The 19,662-nt window shown below is 48.1% G+C and overlaps 1 protein-coding gene across 1 annotated transcript in view; it reads left to right on the plus strand.

Annotated features, from left to right (window-relative positions):
• Nucleotides 1-6,807: 6,807 nt before the first annotated feature.
• Nucleotides 6,808-19,662, plus strand: part of LOC148594862 (Krueppel-like factor 9) — a 54,210-nt gene continuing 41,355 nt past the window's right edge. Inside the window, exon 1 of the mRNA XM_088523507.1 lies at nucleotides 6,808-7,279. Coding sequence (XP_088379633.1) covers nucleotides 6,808-7,279 — 472 coding nt within the window. The remainder of the gene's footprint in view (nucleotides 7,280-19,662) is intronic.

Here is a 19,662-nt window from a genome sequence, read left to right on the forward strand (position 1 = left end):
GTGGTTGATGAGCCAACAAGGGGAGGGGCGCTGCTAGACCTGATACTAACAAACAGAGATGGTCTAGTGGGAAATGTGAAGGTTGGGGGCAGCCTCGGCTGCAGTGACCACGAGATGATGGAATTCACGATCCTGTGAGGAGGAAGCTGGGCAAGAAGTAGGATTGGAACTCTGGATTTCAAGAGAGCTACCTTTGACCTCTTCAGGGAGCTCCTTGGAGGAATTCCCTGGGCCAGGGTCCTAAAAGGAAAGGGGGTCCAGGAGAGTTGGCTAATATTCAAGTACCACTTCCTCCAAGCTCAGGATTGGTGCATTCCTAGAAGAAAGAAGTCGAGCAAGGGGGCAGGAGACCTGTGTGGATGGGCAAGGAGCTGTTGGGTAAACTTAATGAGAAAAAGAGAGCATACGTAATGTGGAAGAAGGGCCAGGCCGCATGGGAACAATATAGGAACATTGTCAGAGAATGCAGGGATGCAACGAGGAAGGCCAAGGCCCATTTGGAATTAGAGTTAGCGAAATGTCAAGAACAACAGGAAGGGCTTCTATAAATATATCAACAGCAAGAGGAAGACTTGGGAAAACATTAGTCCCCTGCTGAATGGAGTGGGTGCCTTGGTGGAGGAGGATGCAGAGAAGGCAGAGTTACTAAATGCCTTCTTTGCTTCAGTCTTTACTGATAAGGCTAGTCCCCATGAACTACAGAGCCCAGAGACAAGAGAGAGAACCGGGAGAGAGGAGGACTTTCCGCTGGTTGAGGAGGATTGGGTTAGGAATTATTTAGGCAAACTGAACACCCATAAATCTATGGGCCCAGATAGGATACACCCAAGAGTGCTGAGGGAATTGGTGGGAGTTATTGCTCAGCCACTCTCCATCATCTTTCAGAGGTCATGGAGGGCGGAAGAGGTGCCAGAGGACTGGAAGAAAGCCAACGGCACTCCAGTCTTCAAAAAAGGCAAGAGGGAGGACCCGGGAAGCTACAGGCCGGTCAGCCTCACCTCCGTCCCTGGAAAGGTGATGGAGCAGCTCATCCTAGAGGCCATCTCTAGGTATGTGAAGGAAAAGAAGGTGATCAGGAGTAGTCAGCATGGATTCACCAAGGGGAACGTCGTGTTTGACGAACCTGATAGCCTTCTATGATGAGGTGACTGGCTGGCTGGATGATGGAAGAGCCGTGGATGTTGTCTACCTTGACTTCAGCAAGGCTTTCGACACAGTCTCCTATAACATCCTCATAGGGAAGCTTAGGAAGTGTGGACAGTGAGGTGGATTGTGGACTGTCTGAATGGCAGAGCCCAGAGGGTTGTGATAAATGGGGCCCAGTCTGGTTGGAGACCTGTGGCCAGCGGTGTCCCGCAGGGGTCAGTACTGGGCCCGGTGCACTTCAACTTGTTCATCAATGACTTGGACGAGGGCACATAGTGCACCCTCAGCAAGTTTGCAGATGATACCAAACTGGGAGGAGTGGCCGACACTCCCGAGGACTGTGCTGCCATTCAGAGAGCCCTAGACAGGATGGAGAGTTGGGCAGAGAGGAACCTTACGACGTTCAACAAGGACAAGTGCAGGGTCCTGCACCTGGGGAGGAATAACCCCAGGCACCAGTACAGATTAGGGGTTGACCTGCTGGAAAGCAGCTCCGCGGAGAGGGATTTGGGAGTCCTGGTTGACAACAAGTTAACCATGAGTCAGCAATGTGCCCTCGTGGCCAAGAAGGCCAATGGGATCCTGGCCTGCATCAGGAGGAGTGTTGCCAGCAGATAGAGGGAGATGATCCTCCCCCTCTACTCAGCTCTGATGAGGCCGCACCTGGAGTATTGTGTGCAGTTCTGGGCTCCCCAGTACAAGAGGGACATGGAGCTTCTAGAGAGGGTCCAGCGGAGAGCCACAAAGATGATTAGGGGACTGGAGCATTTGTCGTATGAGGAAAGACTAGGTGAGCTGGGCCTGTTTAGTCTGGAGAAGAGAAGACTGAGAGGAGATTTGATTAACATGTTCAAGTACCTGAGGGGTGATTGTAGGGAGGATGCAGCCAGGCTCTTCTCTGTGGTGGCCGGTGACAGGACGAGGGGTAATGGGTGTAAGTTGAAACATAGGAAGTTTAATCTCCATATGAGGAATAACTTCTTTGCTGTGAGGGTGACAGAGCCCTGGAACAGGCTGCCCAGAGAGGTTGTGGAGTCTCCTTCTCTGGAGATCTTCAAAACCCGCCTGTATCTTGCTTATCTACCGTAATCTGGGCTGGCCAGACAGAAGTTACCGTCGAATAAACAACCAAAATACTGGTCGAGTAAACAACCAAAATGTATAAGAAGCAAGCTAAAACGACTAATAAACGAGTCTTGTTGATGACCAACTGGTGTCAGCAGTCTCCCTTTCTCCTACAAATGGTGACCCCGACGTGATACAGCAAAGGACTGAAATCCTCCCGGACTGAAAAGAAAGCGGGGGAGGACGCACCACGGTGGAGAAAGTAGGAGTTGGGTCCCCTGCAGCCGGGACGGTGCGAAGTCCGCCGAGCAAACGCTGGAAAGACGGCACCCCTGAAGATCATATAGGTGATTTTGGGCCATACGTGCCACCGAAGCCTGGAGAGCTGCAACGGCGCCGACGATATAAATGGATAGGCAAGTGGCATATGAATTATTTATTCGTACCTTACAGCAGCATAATGTGCAGGGAATTGACTTAAAGAAAGAATTACCAGGGATGTTAGCATGGGGGTATGCGAAAGGTTGCTTTATTGTCCCACATACAGTGCATGAATTATCGGAGTGGCGAAAATTGGGTGATAAGTTATGGGAAGCAACTATAGATGATGATAAGACAGCTAGGAAGATGGGGAAGCTGTGGAGGGTGGTACACAATACTCTACTACAACGGGTGGCAGAGAAAAAGGCCGCAGATCAGGCGATTGAAGCTCATAAGAAAAATTTGCAGTACCCGGAGGGGGGCTATCAGCCACGAGCTCCTTCCGTGACTAGAGTAATGCTACCTACGGCACCACCGCCACCTGAAACTAGCGCTGCCCCTCCAGAAGAGCCGCAGCAAAAGGAGCAATCGGGGGACCCCCAGTCTTCAGCCTCAATAACGGACCCTTGGGAGGGCAGTGACGGGGATTTGATCAAAGAAAGAGTAAGGGAGAGAAAGGACGCGTGGCAAAATGTCGCGCAGCAGGCGCTGTTTTTAGTGCTGTCAGAACGAAAGGCCCCATCATTTACCATGGTGAAGCAGGGATTGTGGAAGTCCTACGGAAATTTGGTGAATAGGCTCGTGCAATCCCTAGAGCAAGCTACTGATGAACAGGCCCTCTGCAAGCTTTTGATCTGGTGCAGAGAGAATGGGTTCAAAGCCGAGCCCCACCTAGTATTCAAATCCGATGTGAAAGCAAAAAGCAAAGTGGCCGCCGGAGTCACGGCAGCCTTTGCAAGCACTTCAGGACCGGGACCGCCACGCCACCGAAAACCGCTGGTGTTTGGAGATCCATCGCTAACCCCCCCGCCCGTGCCTGCCTCTGTGCCTGCACCTGCGGCGCCTACAACGTCTGCGCCCCCGCTTCCGGACCCCGCCCCGTGGCACCTGAAGAACGGCCCGGCTACGTCCAGGACTTGTTAGATCGCCTTGGAAAAAAAAAAAAAAAAAGGAGAAAGGGGGGCTGGGGAAGAGAAGGCGAATGAGATCAAGGAAACTTACGTTGCTGAGGGCTTGACAACAACCAGGGGGGAGGTGCAGGGGAATTTGATCTGTCTTTTAAAGTGGGGGTTGAAGAATTGTAATGCTTTAAGTGAGGACAGAAACCGTTATTAGGGCTATTATTTCTGTTTGCTATGTTCGTCTGTATTATGTGTTGTGTCCTTTGTATAATGATGCTGACACGAGGTATGGTTGAAAGGAGGAAATTTGTATGATCTGTAGAGTCATAATGGGATTGCTTATTAAAGGTGCTTTCACCTGAATAGAGGTTCGCAGTAGCCACATTGTTTTGGGTGATTATTGCCAAATCCCAAGCCCATTCGCACCTAATTGGCGACAAGGATCGGCTTTGGCAATTGAGACAGTGGAACTCACTAGTGAAGTGCACAGCTACGTGAGGTCGTGCCACTCGACAGAAACTATGTTTTTGCTGTTTGTATGTGTAGTCTTTAGATCTTTATTGTATAATATATATCAGCAGAGAGGACTGACTAAGTCCTATTATTAGCACACGGTCATGGTTGCAAGGAACTAGAGGGAATGTGCTGTATGAACCTTTCTGATCATTCAAATTCCATACATAAGCAATTGGAACAATTGCATGAATTGACTACACATTTACAGCACGATACAGGATTCGGCCTTGACAACTGGATAAAAGGTCTCGGTTTGGGCCCATGGCTAACATCAATTGTGCAACACTTAATTACCATAGGGATTGTGTTTATTGCAATTTTGCTTCTTGTACCATGTATCTTTAAATGCTTGCAAAACATGCTTACGCGAATAGTTAATCAAGAGTGGAATACAAGCTTAGTAGCCCAAAAAGAAAACGGGGGAAGTGTAGAGAGCATTGTTCAAACCTGGTTAATGGAAAAAGGACATAGCCAGGCAGAGCTGATACGGAGGGCTTAAGTAAGACAAAGGACAGAGTTTCCTTGAGATAAAGAAGTTGATGCAGCTGCACAAAACAAAGGCAAACAGGAACCGGTTTGATACCGGAAGAATGAAGAAGCTGCTTGCTTATCTACCGTAATCTGGGCTGGCCAGACAGAAGTTATCTTTCGAATAAACAACCAAAATACCGGTCGAGTAAACAACCAAAATGTATAAGAAGCAAGCTAAAACGACTAATAAACGAGTCTTGTTGATGACCAACTGGTGTCAGCAGTCTCCCTTTCTCCTACACCCGCCTGGATGCCACCCTGTGCCACGTGCTCTCCGTGTCCCTGCTGGAGCAGGGGGGTTGAACTAGATGATCTCTAGAGGTCCCTTCCAACCTTAAACATTCTGTGATTCTGTGATTCTGTGACAATGAAGCTGGTGAAGAGGCTGGAGCACAGACCTTTGAGGAGCGGCTGAGGGAGTTGGGATTATTTAGTCTGTAGAAGAGGAGGCTCAGAGGTGACCTTATTGCTCTCTACAACTACCTGAAAGGAGGTTGTAGTGAGGCAGGTGTTGATCTCTTCTCCAGAATAACTACCAAAAATAGGACAAGAGGAAATGGCCTCAAGTTGCGCCAGGCAAGGTTCAGGTTAGACATTAGGAAGAATTTCTACATGGAAAGAGTGGTGAAGCATTGGAACAGGCTGCCCAGGGAAGTGGTGGAGTCGCCGTCTCTGGCATTGTTCAAGAAACGTGTAAAGGAGGCACTTGAGGACACGGTTTAACAGGCATGGTCTTGAATAGTTTATGGTTGAACTTTATGATCTCAAAGCTCTTTTCCAACCATAATGATTCTATGATTCTAAGCTCTTATGTCAGTAAACAACTTTCAGATGCTTTGAACATGGGGAGAAAAATGACATTTCGACCAATTAATGCCGGTGTATCACTGGAGTAGCTCTGGGTGCCTCAGGCAAAGTCGAAGCACGATGCCCTAAAGAGGTGGTAGGTATCTATCCAGTGCTGCACCTATGGCAGAGCCAACCAAAGGCTTCGGGGCACCGTCTGAGCTCCTTGGCGCCCCCCACCCCTGCGTCAGGTCGCGTCGGGTAGGACCGGGCCCCCTTGTAAGGGCGGTTGGGGACGGGGTGGCCCGCCCGTTTTACAAGTGCTGCACACCTCTCGGAACGCGGCGCTGATTGGCCGAGCCTTTGCCAGTGACATCAGCCGACTTACTTTTCATTGGCCAGACGGTTGCTGGGACTGTAGGGCTTCCAGAGAGGCACTTAACTCCCTCGGCGCTGCGCGGCCGCCCCGCGCGGGGCACCCCCGGCCCTTGCCCGCCGCCCCCGCCGCCTTCTGACCGAGGGTGCAGGACGAGTGTGTTACGCGAGCCTCGGGAAGGCTATGGAGGGGAGCCGCGAGGGAGAACCTAACTCCCTCACCCCCTCCCCCCGCTCCGCTCGCTTCACTCTCTCCCACACCTCCCGCGCAGTCGCCCGTTTAAGCGGACGCGGCGAGGCGCCCGGAGTAGCACGCGGCATAGGAAGGGAGTGCGAGGATTGGACAGACGGTTACACGCTGGACACCTCCCACCCCCTGCAAAAAGGCCCTTCCGAGTGGAAGGGGGAGAAGGTAAACAGACCCGTTTCACTCTGCCCGCTAACCAATCGGGGAGGGGGGGGGCGGGGGGCGGGGGGGGGGGGTGCTCCGAATTTGACGTAATGGGATTCGGCAAAACTATTATTGAGCAGGAACTCGCGGGCGGCGAGCGCGGCGCGGGGCGCCCAGCGGCGCGGCAGGTGGTGCGCCTAGCGGCTCCAGCCTCCTCCCCGCCGGCGGCCGTACCTCAGCATCCGCCACCGCCAGAGCCGGCCCTGCCGCACGGTCGGCGCCTGGCAAGGTGCACCGCCCCCCGGCGCTGCCCCGCCTGCTGAGTGTCACCTCTCCCTTCGCCTCTGGAGGGGCAGGGGGTGAAAGATCTGCCCCGGGCGATGCTCCCTGATTTTATTTTTTCCACCCCATTTTCTTCTCTAACTCCCCCCACTTGAAGTGGTGACAGCTCTACGAGGCCCGGGAACGGATCATGGATAGCGGCGCCCAGCGCGGTAGCGCGGTCGGACCCGTCGTCGCGCACTGAGGCGCCCCACGCCGCCCGGGGGCTCGGCGGGGCGCAGCTGGTGGCGCGGAGCGGGGTGCCGCGCTCGGTGGCGGCGGGGCGCCCTCACCATGTCAGCCGTCGCCTACATGGACTTCCTGGCTGCCCAGTGTTTGGTGTCCATCTCCAACCGCTCGGCCGTATCCGAGACGTCACGGCTCAAAGTCCCGGGCGAAGGGGAGGTGGGCAAGGAGCTGCGCGACCCCCGCGATGCTTGGAAGGACTACTGCACTCTGGTGGCCATCGCCAAGAGCCTGCTGGAGCTGAACAAGTACTCGCCGCTACCCGCCCCCTCCGTCTGCAGCGACAGCGTGGAGAGTCCCGACGAGGACATGGGCTCCGACAGCGACGTGACCACGGAGCCTGGCTCCAGCCCGGCGCGCAGTCCGGCGCCGGGGCAGCCCCCGCGCCTCCGCGGCGCCGCTGCCGCCTCCCCCAAGGGCAAGCTGGCGGCGGACAAGCGGCACAAATGTCCCTACAGAGGCTGCGGCAAGGTCTACGGCAAGTCCTCGCACCTCAAAGCCCACTACCGGGTGCATACAGGTCAGCGGCGGGGCCGGTGGGAGGGGCCGGGCCTGTCCTCGGGTGAACTCTGCGCGCCGCGGGTGATGCAAGCCCACTTTTCCTTTTTTTTCCTTCCTCACCTCCGGTTTTTCCCTTCCTCCTTCCCCCGCCTCCTCGCAGCGCCGCCGGGGCGGGGCGTGCGCGTACGGCGGAACCACCCTGGGCTGACAACGGCAGCGCCGAGCCGTGCTCCCGAAAGCTCCCACTTTGAGTGCGGCGGCCTCGGCCAAGTGAGATAGATAACCTTTAGGTAACTGGAGCCACCGGAGCAGAAGCGACTGATTGGGGGTATTCCGCGGATGTTGTATCATCCTCTGTATCACCAGCTTCTTCACTCAGACTTTGTGATTCAGTGCTGCAACGTGCCGGTTCCTTAGTTATATGACATCCACCTTCGTTATAGGCACTTACTGCAGCCCTGACTGTTGCAATGTGGCTTTAAGTGAAGATGCTGAACGTGTTTTGAGTGTTTTCAAGTAAATCCTTGCCACTTCTAACAATATTAAGCCCGGGAAGGACACAGAGGTGTTTTTTTTTTTTTTTTTTTTAATGTAAACGAGCAAGCTTTGTAGATGTCAGCATTTTGCCCACTTGCTTTAGCAGAGATTTTGACCCATTTTCTAAAAATAAAACAGTGGCCTTAGGTAAAAAAAAAAAAAATTCCTGTGCTTCAAAATGACATACATTTGCCAATGCTTAATAATTGATTTTACCTTTTGAAGCTAGGTTTAATTCATCAGTTTTGAAGTCCATGTTCTGATATCTTTGTTTAAACAATGCAAGGGAGACTGGATGTCTCATAACCCTAGTGATGGCTCGGATGCTGACACATAGGATGGTTGTGACTCTGAGTGTGTTGCCTCCATGCTGTATGTCATTTCTGGTCTACGTGAAGTGAATTGTTAATCTAAGCTTGAGGGGGAAATTTCAAAAGTACGTGCCATAAAAAAATGGGTCAACTCTACAGATTCCCAGTGGAGGAGACTTTCTTCCAGGAGTTGGGGTACATTGTGAATGATACCAGCAGGTTAACTTGTACTCACTAGATATGGCTCACTTGGCCTAGAGGATTTGGCCACTGTCCATAAGTTGTTGGCTTCTGCTTTACCCAGTTGTTCCCTTTTATACCTGTGTTCCGATCCACTGTTGGGGGAGGTTTTGATATGATCCCAAGAACGAGATTAAGACACAAACAGGGTCAAATGCCATACAACCTTGTAAGCTTTATTCTCATAAGCGCAATAGGACAGAGAGAAGAAGAAGGGAAAAAGAAAGATAAGCAAGAAAGCGGGAGAGATGCAGCAAGATTAGTTACCACCACCACCAGTCCAGCTAGGTTTCGTTGGCTCCGCCCCGGTGCAGGTGATGATCTCTTGAAGGAGAGTTCAGGGAAAGAAGCTGCACACACAGGAGGAATACACAGTCCTTTTTATGTCCCAGTTCTTGAAGAGTCCACCCACTTTCGTACGTGCTGCGTGCTCTGGTGCTCCTCTTTACCCGACTCGAGTGTAAGCATGGCCTGGTAGGCGCTGCTGAACATTGTTCGGGTCTCAAGCTGATCTTCCCAGAGACAGGATGCCAAGGCCAAGAAGTAGATAAAACACCTGGAGCTGATATCACAGTCTTCCCAGAGGCAGGATGCCAAGACCAAGAAGTCGTAAATTGTATGGAGATAAGATACCTCGAGCTCATATCATAGTCTTCCCAGAGACAGGATGCCGAGGTCAAGAAGTCCTAAATGGTATGGCAACAATGTTGAGACAAACACAATCCAAAACAGTCTCTTAAAACCTGTTATCACAGCCCAGCTGAGATGGCATTTTCCATGAGGGCTTCATTCATAAGACTGTGTACTTTAAAACCCATGTAGTTGCTCAAGTGGTTTAGAGGGTGTGGCAAAATGGAAACCTAGTGATAGAAAATATCTCCTGCAGCAATTCTTAGTTCCCCTGTCTCTACCTAAGAATTAAGAGCATAGGTTTTTTTTTTTTTTTGAATCCTTTAGTGCAAGTGATTGAATAAAAAAAACATAAAAAACAGTACATGCCTGAATTGCAATTAGGGTCACAGTGCCAGTACACAAGACTGCTTAAAAATTGCTTTAAACTAAAGGGTGGCATATGAGTATGGAGAGGAGTGGATTAAAAGAAACAAACACTGCCAACATTTATTTTGCATGCATCACATCTGTTTTGTAGATGTCTGTTCTTTTCTTTGTTTTTGTATATTGTCAGTGATGGTAAGTGGTGAAGTACAAAATTAATATCTCACTGAGAAAAATACCGTGAGGCATTGTTTTAGTATTTAGTGCTGTCTGTGTAGGGCATGGCCAAATCCAGACTTTGGCTAAGCTCCTATTGCTCTGGCTTGCCTGTTCCTCTAGCTGTATTTGTACTGCAAACAAGGAGACTTGGAGTTGGTTGCCTACCCACTGCTGTCCCTGCTGGCAGATTTCTTGTATGCTTAGCTCAAAAGGTCATGAGAATGAGAATTACTGGGTACTTTTTAATCTGAGATGAGTTTCCAGGCCATCAACTTGGTTTCTTGCTACTTGTAGTCTTTAGTTGAAGTAAGTACATAGCCACTAATAGAAACTTCTCTTATGTTAACAACTTAGGCTCACCAGCCACCATAACAGGGTCTGCCTCCAGTTTCCTGCTGAGGAAGAAGTTTGAAGTCAAATCAGAGTGAAATAAATATTAATGACACACACAGTAGTTACAGCTTGAGCTGGGTGCCCCCAAAGAGGGACCCTGAACAAAGAAATCGATGTTGTCTCTCGAGGTTCTGACAAGGAGGAGATAGTCCAGATGGCAACAATTAGCATTATTCCAGGGATGAGTAAAGGCTTTTGTCTCTCCAGGTCTGGGCAGGGAGAGTCCTGGTACCCAGGCAGGCCTTATCTCAAGAGTCTTGACATCCTCCCTTTTGGGGTGTGAATCACAGGGATGTAGACTGCTAATTGCAGCCTCGTGTTAAGCCTGATTAACTCTAGATAGTTTCAGTAAAAATATCACAGGGACCTAAAGGAGGTTTGCTACAGATAAATTCTCTTACAGACTACCTCCTCGCCACCACCCTGCCCAATACAGACAAAGCTTCCAGAACTTCCTGGTCTTAAATTTTTACTATTCTATTTACCCCCATTCTCTCAATTTTGGAAAGTTACCTCAGGATTTCTGTTCATACCCATGATGTTTCTTGTATCAACATCATTGTTTACTTATGGATGCTAGCTAATCAAGTTAGAAAGCTCTAAATACTGATTTGTGCTCTTGAGAATCTAAAAATTGGAAAGTGAGACATGAAATGACAGATAAAGTTAGAGGAACAAAGACTTGATGTTCAAAGTTTAAAGGTCTGTATCTTATTAGTAATTCCCTCAACCTCTTAGTTCAAAGGCATCCTATATTTCAGAGACTAAAAATACCTGCGTGATAACTATTAGTTTGCATGAAGTTTGGGACTTTGAGTATATTTCAGTTTCCAGAAGACCTATGTTACACATCCATAGAAAATACTCTTCTGTGGTGATCTTAATGAAGAAGTCAGTTGATGGTGCTCACAAAAGCCTCTGATACAAGGACAAGCCTATCATAAAATAAAGGGAACAGAGGGTCTGATATGTAGAAGGGACCCTCCTCTTATTTAGTAACTGTGCTTCATGCTTTTGCAAATAAGGAATTGTATCCAGTTTAGTACAATATATAAGTTGTATCTGATGCTTAATAAAATGTCTCTGGTTCATTATACTGGAGTCCATGCGCATCATATGCTGCAATCCAGGAGGAAACAGTCAGTGACCTGCTACTCCACTTGTACACCCACAAGTCTATGGGGTCAGATGGGATCCACCCAAGGGTTCTGAGGGAGCTGGCAGAAGTGCTCGCCAAGCCCCTCTCCATCATCTATCAGAAGTCCTGGTCAACAGGGGAGGTCCCAGATGACTGGAGACTTGCCAATGAGACGCCCATCTACAAGAAGTGTCGGATGGAGGATCCGGGGAACTACAGGCCTGTCAGCCTAACCTCGGTGCCTGGGAAAGTTATGGAGCAGATCATCTTGAGGGTGAATACACAGCATGTGCGGGACAACCAGGAGATCAGGCCCAGCCAACATGGGTTCATGAAAGGCAGGTCCTGCCTCACCAACCTGATCTCCTTCTATGACCAGGTGACCCGCCTAGTGGATGAGGGAAAGGCTGTGGATGTGGTCTACTTAGACTTCAATAAGGCCTTTGACACAGTCTCCCACTGCCTTCTCCTGGAGAAGCTGGCAGCTCATGGCGTGGACAGGTGTACTCTTCGCTGGGTGAAGAACTGGCTGGATGGCCGGGCCCAGGGAGTGGTGGTGAATGGAGTTAAATCCAGCTAGTGACCGGTCATGAGTGGTGTTCCCCAGAGGTCAGTGTTGGTGCCCGTCCTCTTTAATATCTTTATTGACGATCTGGATGAGGGGATGTAGTGCACCCTCAGTAAATTTGCAGATGACACCTGTGGGAGTCAGCCTGGGGTCAGTGACGGGGAGTGTCTCCTCGGCAGATGGGGGGCTGAGCAGGAGAGGTGGGGAGCTGCAGTCACATGGCCAGCTCATGATCAATAAGCTCATTGGATGGCCTTGCGTGTGATCTTTTGGTTGGTTGGGTTGCTGGGCTTTGCGTGCTGCCGGGCAGGACCGGGGCTATCTCCAGGGTCGGAAGCTATATAAGTGGCATTTAACTCTAAATAAAGGCCTTCGATTTCACCCCCGCCCAAGTCCGTGAATTTCATATGCTGCAAACGGTGCCCAACGTGGGGCTTAAAGATTGAGGAGGCTCACGAAGACCGAACCTGGCAGCGTAGCCCAGCCAAACCAGGAATGGAGCAGGAAGAAGACCTGACCACGAGATGATGGAATTCACGATCCTGTGAGGAGGAAGCTGGGCAAGAAGTAGGATTGGAACTCTGGATTTCAAGAGAGCTACCTTTGACCTCTTCAGGGAGCTCCTTGGAGGAATTCCCTGGGCCAGGGTCCTAAAAGGAAAGGGGGTCCAGGAGAGTTGGCTAATATTCAAGTACCACTTCCTCCAAGCTCAGGATTGGTGCATTCCTAGAAGAAAGAAGTCGAGCAAGGGGGCAGGAGAAGGGGGCAGGTGGACCTGGAGAAGGAACCCGATTTGTACCCCCTAGACCTACATAATGGGGTTACAAAAGGGGATCGAGAGTCAGATGGCTGGGAAATGTTTAGGGGAGAAGCAAAAGCAGCAGTAGAAGAAACAGAAGAAGAAGCACAAAAAGAAGGAGAAAAAGACAAAGAAAAGCAGAAGAAGCAGAAGAAAAAGACAAGAAGAAGAAGAAAAAGGCAAAGACAAAGAAGAAGAAGCAGGAGCAGCAGCAGAAAAAGAAGCTGAAGTAGAAAAAGCAGAAGCGGAAGAAATGTATGGACTTAGTTAAAGCCGAGCCAATCCCTACTTTATTAGAAAAGTCAGGATCTGTGTAAGCACTGGTTGAGATGTTTTGCGGCCATGGGTGTTCCAAAAACTATAAAAACAGACAATGGGCCTGCATATGTTGCTATGCAAACCCAGGACTCCCTTAAACAATGGGACGTTCAACATATCTTTGGTATTCCTCATTCTCCTACTGGACAGGCAATTATTGAGCGCATGCACCAGACCCTAAAAATATGTTAATTAAACAGAAAGGGGGAGCTCAAGGAGATGGCCCCCAAGAAAGATTGGATAAAGCTTTATATGTACTTAATTTTTTAAATCGTAATATAGCAGGTGAGAGCCAAATTACTCAACACTTTGGCCAACGATCGGAAAATTTACAGCCAAGTTACGATAAAAGATCTAGTTATGGGGAAGTGGAAAGGTCCAGAAGACTTAGTAACTTGGGGAAGAGGTTATGCTTGTATTTTAACAGACGGGAAACCAAGATGGGTCCCTTCCTGATGTGTATGGCCATGACTATCCTCAGCAGCTGTGGAGCCTTTGTCCCAAACTGGGTCAAACAGTCAAGAAACATATAGGCAATGTTAAAAATAATTTCCTCTGCTGTTTTCCTCTGTATTATTGGGGAAAAATATTAAATGATTGAGGTGTTGGCATAATGATGACCCAGGTAAACAAGCTGATCAGCAAAGGTATATATCCTTTTAATGGGCACAGTAATGTTCCTTTCACTGCAGTCTTGATTCTGGTTCCTGGTACAGTGCAATATTTGAGTAAGGATTGACTTGACCATGGCAGACTGGGAAAGGCAACTGTGTTAGAATGTAGTGGCTTTTTAGCATTTCCTTTTTATTGTTTACTTTCTCTAAATGCTTGTGGAAAAGGAAGTTTCTGAATGGCTTGAGCATTTCTGTTTTGTAGTTTTTATGCAAGTGATTCTTAGGAGATTTTTGTCCACAGCCAAGGGACTCAAATGTGAAAACAGCATATCTAATTGGCTGCCCAGCATAATGGATCTTTTTTGGCCCTTAGCTGTTGTGAGGACAGCCCAACACGCCAAAAAGTCAGGCCAGACAATATTTATATGCAGTCATTGAAAGCCCCAAAGTTTGCAAAGGCAAGATTTCAGATCTTGGCAAATGCCAAGCTTGATAACGCACTCTTGGTTTTCCTTTGCCAATCTGCATTGTTATACTGTTTTTAATTGCTCAATAGATAATGTGTTAGGAGTGCATTGTTTGTAATAGGTCTGTGTGCTGATGTTGACATGGGTTGAAAGACAACTTTTGTCCTTAGTGAAGGGTGGGAGCTTAAAGAGAGGAAGAAATATGGAGTTGTCAAGGTATAAACAAAGCCATTCAATGTCAGCATGCATGTTCGTTTTCAGCTGACCAGCATCACACATCTATGAGCATGAACCAGCTTTGTGCACATCAAAGTGCAGTGAGAAAAAAGTAGCATTCTTCTGCATCTCTATTAGATTAGGTGGCCCTTCCTGAGTCGGTAACTTCTATCCTGGGAAATATTCCTTCACCTTTGCCTTTCTAACTGGTGAGCAGAAGCAGATAGTGTTGTCTATTGCCACAGACAGATGTGGTTAAACTTGCGCAAGCCTACAGTGCATCTTCTCAGGCATCTGTTTCATAAATACCAGGGAGGTTTCCTCTAGGCAAGAGCTGCTAGAATACTTTGTCTTTGCCATACTGCCTCCTTTCACTGAAAGATGATAGCACAGGTGTCTGAGAAGGAGAAGGGTCTTTTGGACAAATCAGACAACCCTTTGTCTAGCCATGTCAACACCAGACGATCCCTTTCAAACATGTTTATTTTCTTGGTTAAGACAGTTTGGGCTTTGGACAATGCAAATTGTAAAGTTTTTATTATTGGGTTAATTGTATTTTGCTTGTTGTTAATTTGTCTACCTTATCTGTTATCATGCATACAATGGTTAATTGATCGATCAATAAACTAAATAAGGAAGGGGGAGATGTGGGGGTCGGCCTGGGGTCAGGAACAGGGAGTGTCTCCTCGGCAGATGGGGGGCTGAGCAGAAGAGGCGGGGAGCTGCAGCCACATGGCCAGCTCATGATCAAGAAGCTCATTGGACGACCTTGCATGTGATCATCTGGTTGATTGGTTGGTTGGGTTGCTGGGCTTTGCGTGCTGCCGGGCAGGGCCGGGGCTGTCTCTGGGGTCAGAAGCTATATAAGTGGCGTTTAACTCTAAATAAAGGTCTTTGGTTTCACCCCCGCCGAAGTCAGTGAATTTCATATGCTGCAGACACCAAGCTGGGAGGAAGAGTTGATCTGCTTGAGGGTAGGAAGGCTCTACAGACAGATCTGGACAGGCTGGATCGATGGGCTGTGTGTGGAAAATCTCACTGTCAAGAACTGAATGTCTAAAAAGGAGACAGAGGAGTCCTAAAAATTTATTTGAATAAAGGGAGAGTCTACTGGGGCATACCCCTGTGGGGTCTCTCAAATTGCTGGAGAATGCAGCCCCCCCTTTTATCCTAATTTCCCAACTGAGGTATGCCCTCTCCTTTTCCCCATTGGCCAAAAGTTACAGCCTTCTCAGCCCACCTACACCAAACTCCCTGCCTCCTTCCATCTGTTCTCACCTGAGGTCACCTTATTCCTTTGTTCCCCTTGCCAAAGAAGGGGGAGCAATTTCCTTCTTTGCATATGCTCTTCTGTCCCACTCATTCATGGCTCCGCTCAGTCTCCTCCCCTGCATATATTCCTTTGTCCTGCTCATCAGTCAAAGAATGTGGGGAACCCCCTTATTTGTAAAGACACAAACTTGTGTATTCCGCTCAGCTGAGACCAACTGTATGAGGTTCAACAAGGCCAAGTGCTGGGTTCTGCACTTCAGTCACAACAACCCCATGCAGTGCTACAGGCTTGGGACAGAGTGGCTGGAGAGCTGCACGGCAGAAAAGGATCTGGGGGTTTTGGTCAACAGCTGGCTGAACATGAGCCAGCAGTGTGCCCAGCTGGCCAAGAAGGCCAATGACATCCTGGTTTGTATCAGGAACAGTGTAGCCAGCAGGACTAGGGAAGTGATTGTCCTCCTGTACATAGCACTGGTGAGGCCGCACCTCGAATATTGTGTTGAGTTTTGGACTCCTCACGACAAGGAAGTCATGGAGGTGCTGGAGCGTGTCCAGAGAAGGACATTCCTTGTAGGTAACAGCTCCGGAGTGGACGCTCACGCCATGAGACCCTTCCGAGAGGAGCTAAATCGGCATCCAGAAGCCGCATAGTGAAGTGCAAGCACCAGAACAGGGAGAGCAAGTCATCCCTAGCCCCAGGAGGCGCTGATGCAGCGGGGAGGAGTCAGCAGATTAGATGACCCAAGCCCCGTGCCTACAAGAGCCGCCCCCAGGGAGCGCAAGCGACCAGGAGGACCAGGAGCCGGCATGTCAGCCAGAGTGGCGTGTCAGCTAGGGCATGGCATGGCAGTTCGCTCAGGCAGGGCGTGCAGCAGCGAGCTCCCTGGTGTATCCACTATGGCAATTACTCGTCGGAGGGCCACGTCAGCACTTACTAAGAAGGAGATGGGCACCCAGACTGAACAACTGGTAAAGCATGAGGCTGTCCGGGTGTCAGGCTGCAAGGAGTGCCATAGCCTGACACTTCCTTTGGAAAGCCTGGGGGAGAGCAGCTGTGTGAGGTGTGAGCATGTGGAAGATCTGCTCAGTGTGGTAGCTGAGCTAAAAGAGGAGGTTGAAAGGCTAAGAAGTATTTGTAAATTAGTGAGGGAGAAAAAGGGGCAAGCACCAAGAAGCACACTGCAAGGAGTGATTACAGACTCCATCCCCCAGCTAATACAAGGGGGAAGAAAGCATCACAACAGTGTATGGATAAAAGCCCATGCTCGCAGTGGAAAGAAAGAAACCTTCTCCCATCTTATCCAATCCGGTACCCCTAGCCAATAGATACAAGGCCCTGGAGGAGGAAGGGCAATCAGTAGACAGGGTAGGCGAGAATCCCTCTCTTCCAAAAATAGTAATACAATCAGAAAGACAAACCCCGTGTATTGTTACCAGAGGCATGAGGGAGAAAAGGCGGGTTATAATTGTGGGTGATTCCTCAATTCAGGGCACAGAGGGTCCGATATGTAGGCACGACCCTCCCCTAAGAAAGGTCTGCTGCCTTCCTGGGGCCCGGGTTAAGGATGTCACCTGGAAACTTCCCAGCCTGGTTAGACTCACTAACTATTGTCCATTGATAATACATTGATCCTACATGTGGGAGGAGAAGAAGTGGCAACATGCAGCCTGAGGGCGATCAAAAGGGACTTTAGGGAATTGGGGCAGATGATCAGGAACTCAGGCGCGCGGGTCATATTCTCTTCCATTCTTCCTAGTGCTGGCAGGAATACAGAAAGAAACAGGAGGATATGGTACATTAACACGTGGCTCCGTGGCTGGTGTCATCACCACAACTTTGTTTTTTTTCGGCAACAGTAAGCCTTACAAAGCGGCAGGCATGATGGAATCTAACGGGATCCACCTTTCTCAAAGGGGGAAGAGAGCCCTGGGACATGAGCTAGTAGGGCTCATTGAGAGGGCTTTAAACTAGATTTGAGGCGGGAGGGGGATATCATCGGGGAAGCAGGTTATGGGGTAGATGATGGCACGTCATGCCAATCACAGCTGCCTAACTCCATAGCCTGTGTAGGGCATCCTAAGCCTGAAGAGGCTAAATGGGAAAATAAGAGAACTTCTGAAGGCCCGCATGGTCAAGTTCCAGCTGCCCCAGCTAGAAAGAGAGGCACATTGGGAGTCCAACTCAAATGCCTCTATGTAAACGCACACAGCATGGGGAATAAACAAGGGGAAGTAGAGATGCGTGTGCGGATGCAGGGCCATGATCTCATCACAATTACTGAAACATGGTGGGACAGCTCTCATGACTGGAACATGGCCGTGGATGGCTTTGTGCTTTTTAGGAAGGACAGGCCAGGGAGGCGAGGTGGTGGAGTTTTGAACTTTTGGCATTTGAACTTTTTGTGTCTTGAAACAGTAAATTAGCGGAGAAATTCAAGAATGGACTGAATTGTTCAGAGATATGCTTGCACTACCATATGTTGACTGGACTGGAGTAGGAGATAAAGGGGGAAGAAAGGAGATAAATGTTGTGGTTGCCTACAAAGCAACATTGAGGACTTGTGCCAAAGCATTAGCAATAAGAGCAAATGTTGGGACTGGAGTATGCCCACTCCTTTCCTCTCAGCGATGTGGCCAGACATTTCAGCTTGCCTTTCATACAACAAAAGAGAACCCTTTGGTTAAATAATTTATTCTTAAAGATTTTTCTTTCCCGATGGTGGTCTATAGTCCTCAAACCTCCCTATGCTTGTGGCTGAGCTCCCAGATGCGAGATGTCTTCTTTTGGCAGTCTGTTACTATATAGAGACAAAGTAAAAAGAGTATATACACATCTATCATGTCACTAGTGCTGGAGCACTGTTGGCTTGGTGCCAACATCAGAACAAAGGAAAGCTATTATTTTCCGCAGCTTTAACAAATGAGCTTATAACAAGTACTCCAAAACAAGAATATTCTCTCTCAGTTATGAACTAATACTCTCTCAGGACAACTACTTTTCTTTCCTGTTTTTTCATTCTCTAAGGACCCTCTCCTCTTGGAATAAAAACTCTGAGGTGCAAGTCTGGAGCAATTTATGTAAGTTAATAATGATTCTTTTGACATTCGCATTCATATTGTGGACAGGAAGCAAACATGTGACAGGCTTCCCACAGTGGTCTCAGTAGGCATATCCAAATACAAAACTACTCTGATATTTTCAAGGAGAATAGTGCATTACACAGGTTAGACTAATACTTCTCAGCACACCCATGGCCCTTAGTGGCTTTAATCCAGCTCCAAAACGCATAAGAGAGCTTGTTTTGATTTCTTCGTAAATGATTAAACAGCCCCAAATCATCCAGTCTTTTATCTTAAATTAGCCTTTTTTCTCCCAGGACCATGGAGTAAAAGGTGTAAATATGAGTGAACAGGGAATAAAGTGTCCATCTGGATATCAACTAAGACCAGGAGAGAATGACAGACCACAGTTTATCTGCCCACATAAATTTATGTTCACTGCAACTTGCATTTCTTATATCCTAGTAAGAAATTACAAAAAGACCAGTTGAACCAAAACAAAAGAATATGACGAATACAGCGCATGTTCAATGACACATTGACACATTTCAGCTTCCCTTCTCCTCTGTTTTCTCCCCTGGCCTACTATATACACTTGCTCAGCAATTGCCCAGATCCTTAAAAGCTATAAGAATTTGTTCAGCTACATACTAAAAGAATTATAGGAGTTATCCTTGATTTCTTCTCTTTAGTGAGATTCATTCAAGTGAGTTTTCCTTGAAGCCTTAATTGAAGCTGCAGTTTCAAGTGCTAGTTGCAAACTCTTTACAAAATCTAAATTTCAAATTGATATGTGCAAGAATTAATTTTCAAAAAAAGAATTTGGATATACACCACTCTGTTCATCAGAAAATCTAAAATGGTCTGTTGATTTTTTTTCTCTGGTCAGAGAGATTAAGTTGCTTTCAAACAGTCAAAAACCAAGGAAGCACTTTCCAGATATTTCACTGATAGTTCAAACAGAGAATGAATCTGGGAACTCTAATATTATTTCACAAACAGTTTGCCAACAGAGATGAAATTCATCAATATAAATTGCTATGTTAATAAAAAACAGTGGCCAAAAGTGACAAAAAGTTACAATTATATAAAGGTTCATTTTTTAAAAATATACAAGGAGTTTGTTTTTCCTATCCTTTAGTTATTTGCACACTTTCTAGTGCTTTTTTGAAAAAGAAAGCAGAAGTTCTCAGGATGTATTATCTATTTTATCACATTGCCTAACTTTTTTTTTTTTTTTAACAAAGGCAGGTA

This window comes from Tinamus guttatus, unplaced genomic scaffold (genome assembly GCF_059628265.1).
Source record: "Tinamus guttatus ecotype Peru unplaced genomic scaffold, ASM5962826v1 Tinamus_guttatus_pri_ptg000192l, whole genome shotgun sequence".
Taxonomy (NCBI): Eukaryota; Metazoa; Chordata; class Aves; order Tinamiformes; family Tinamidae; genus Tinamus; species Tinamus guttatus.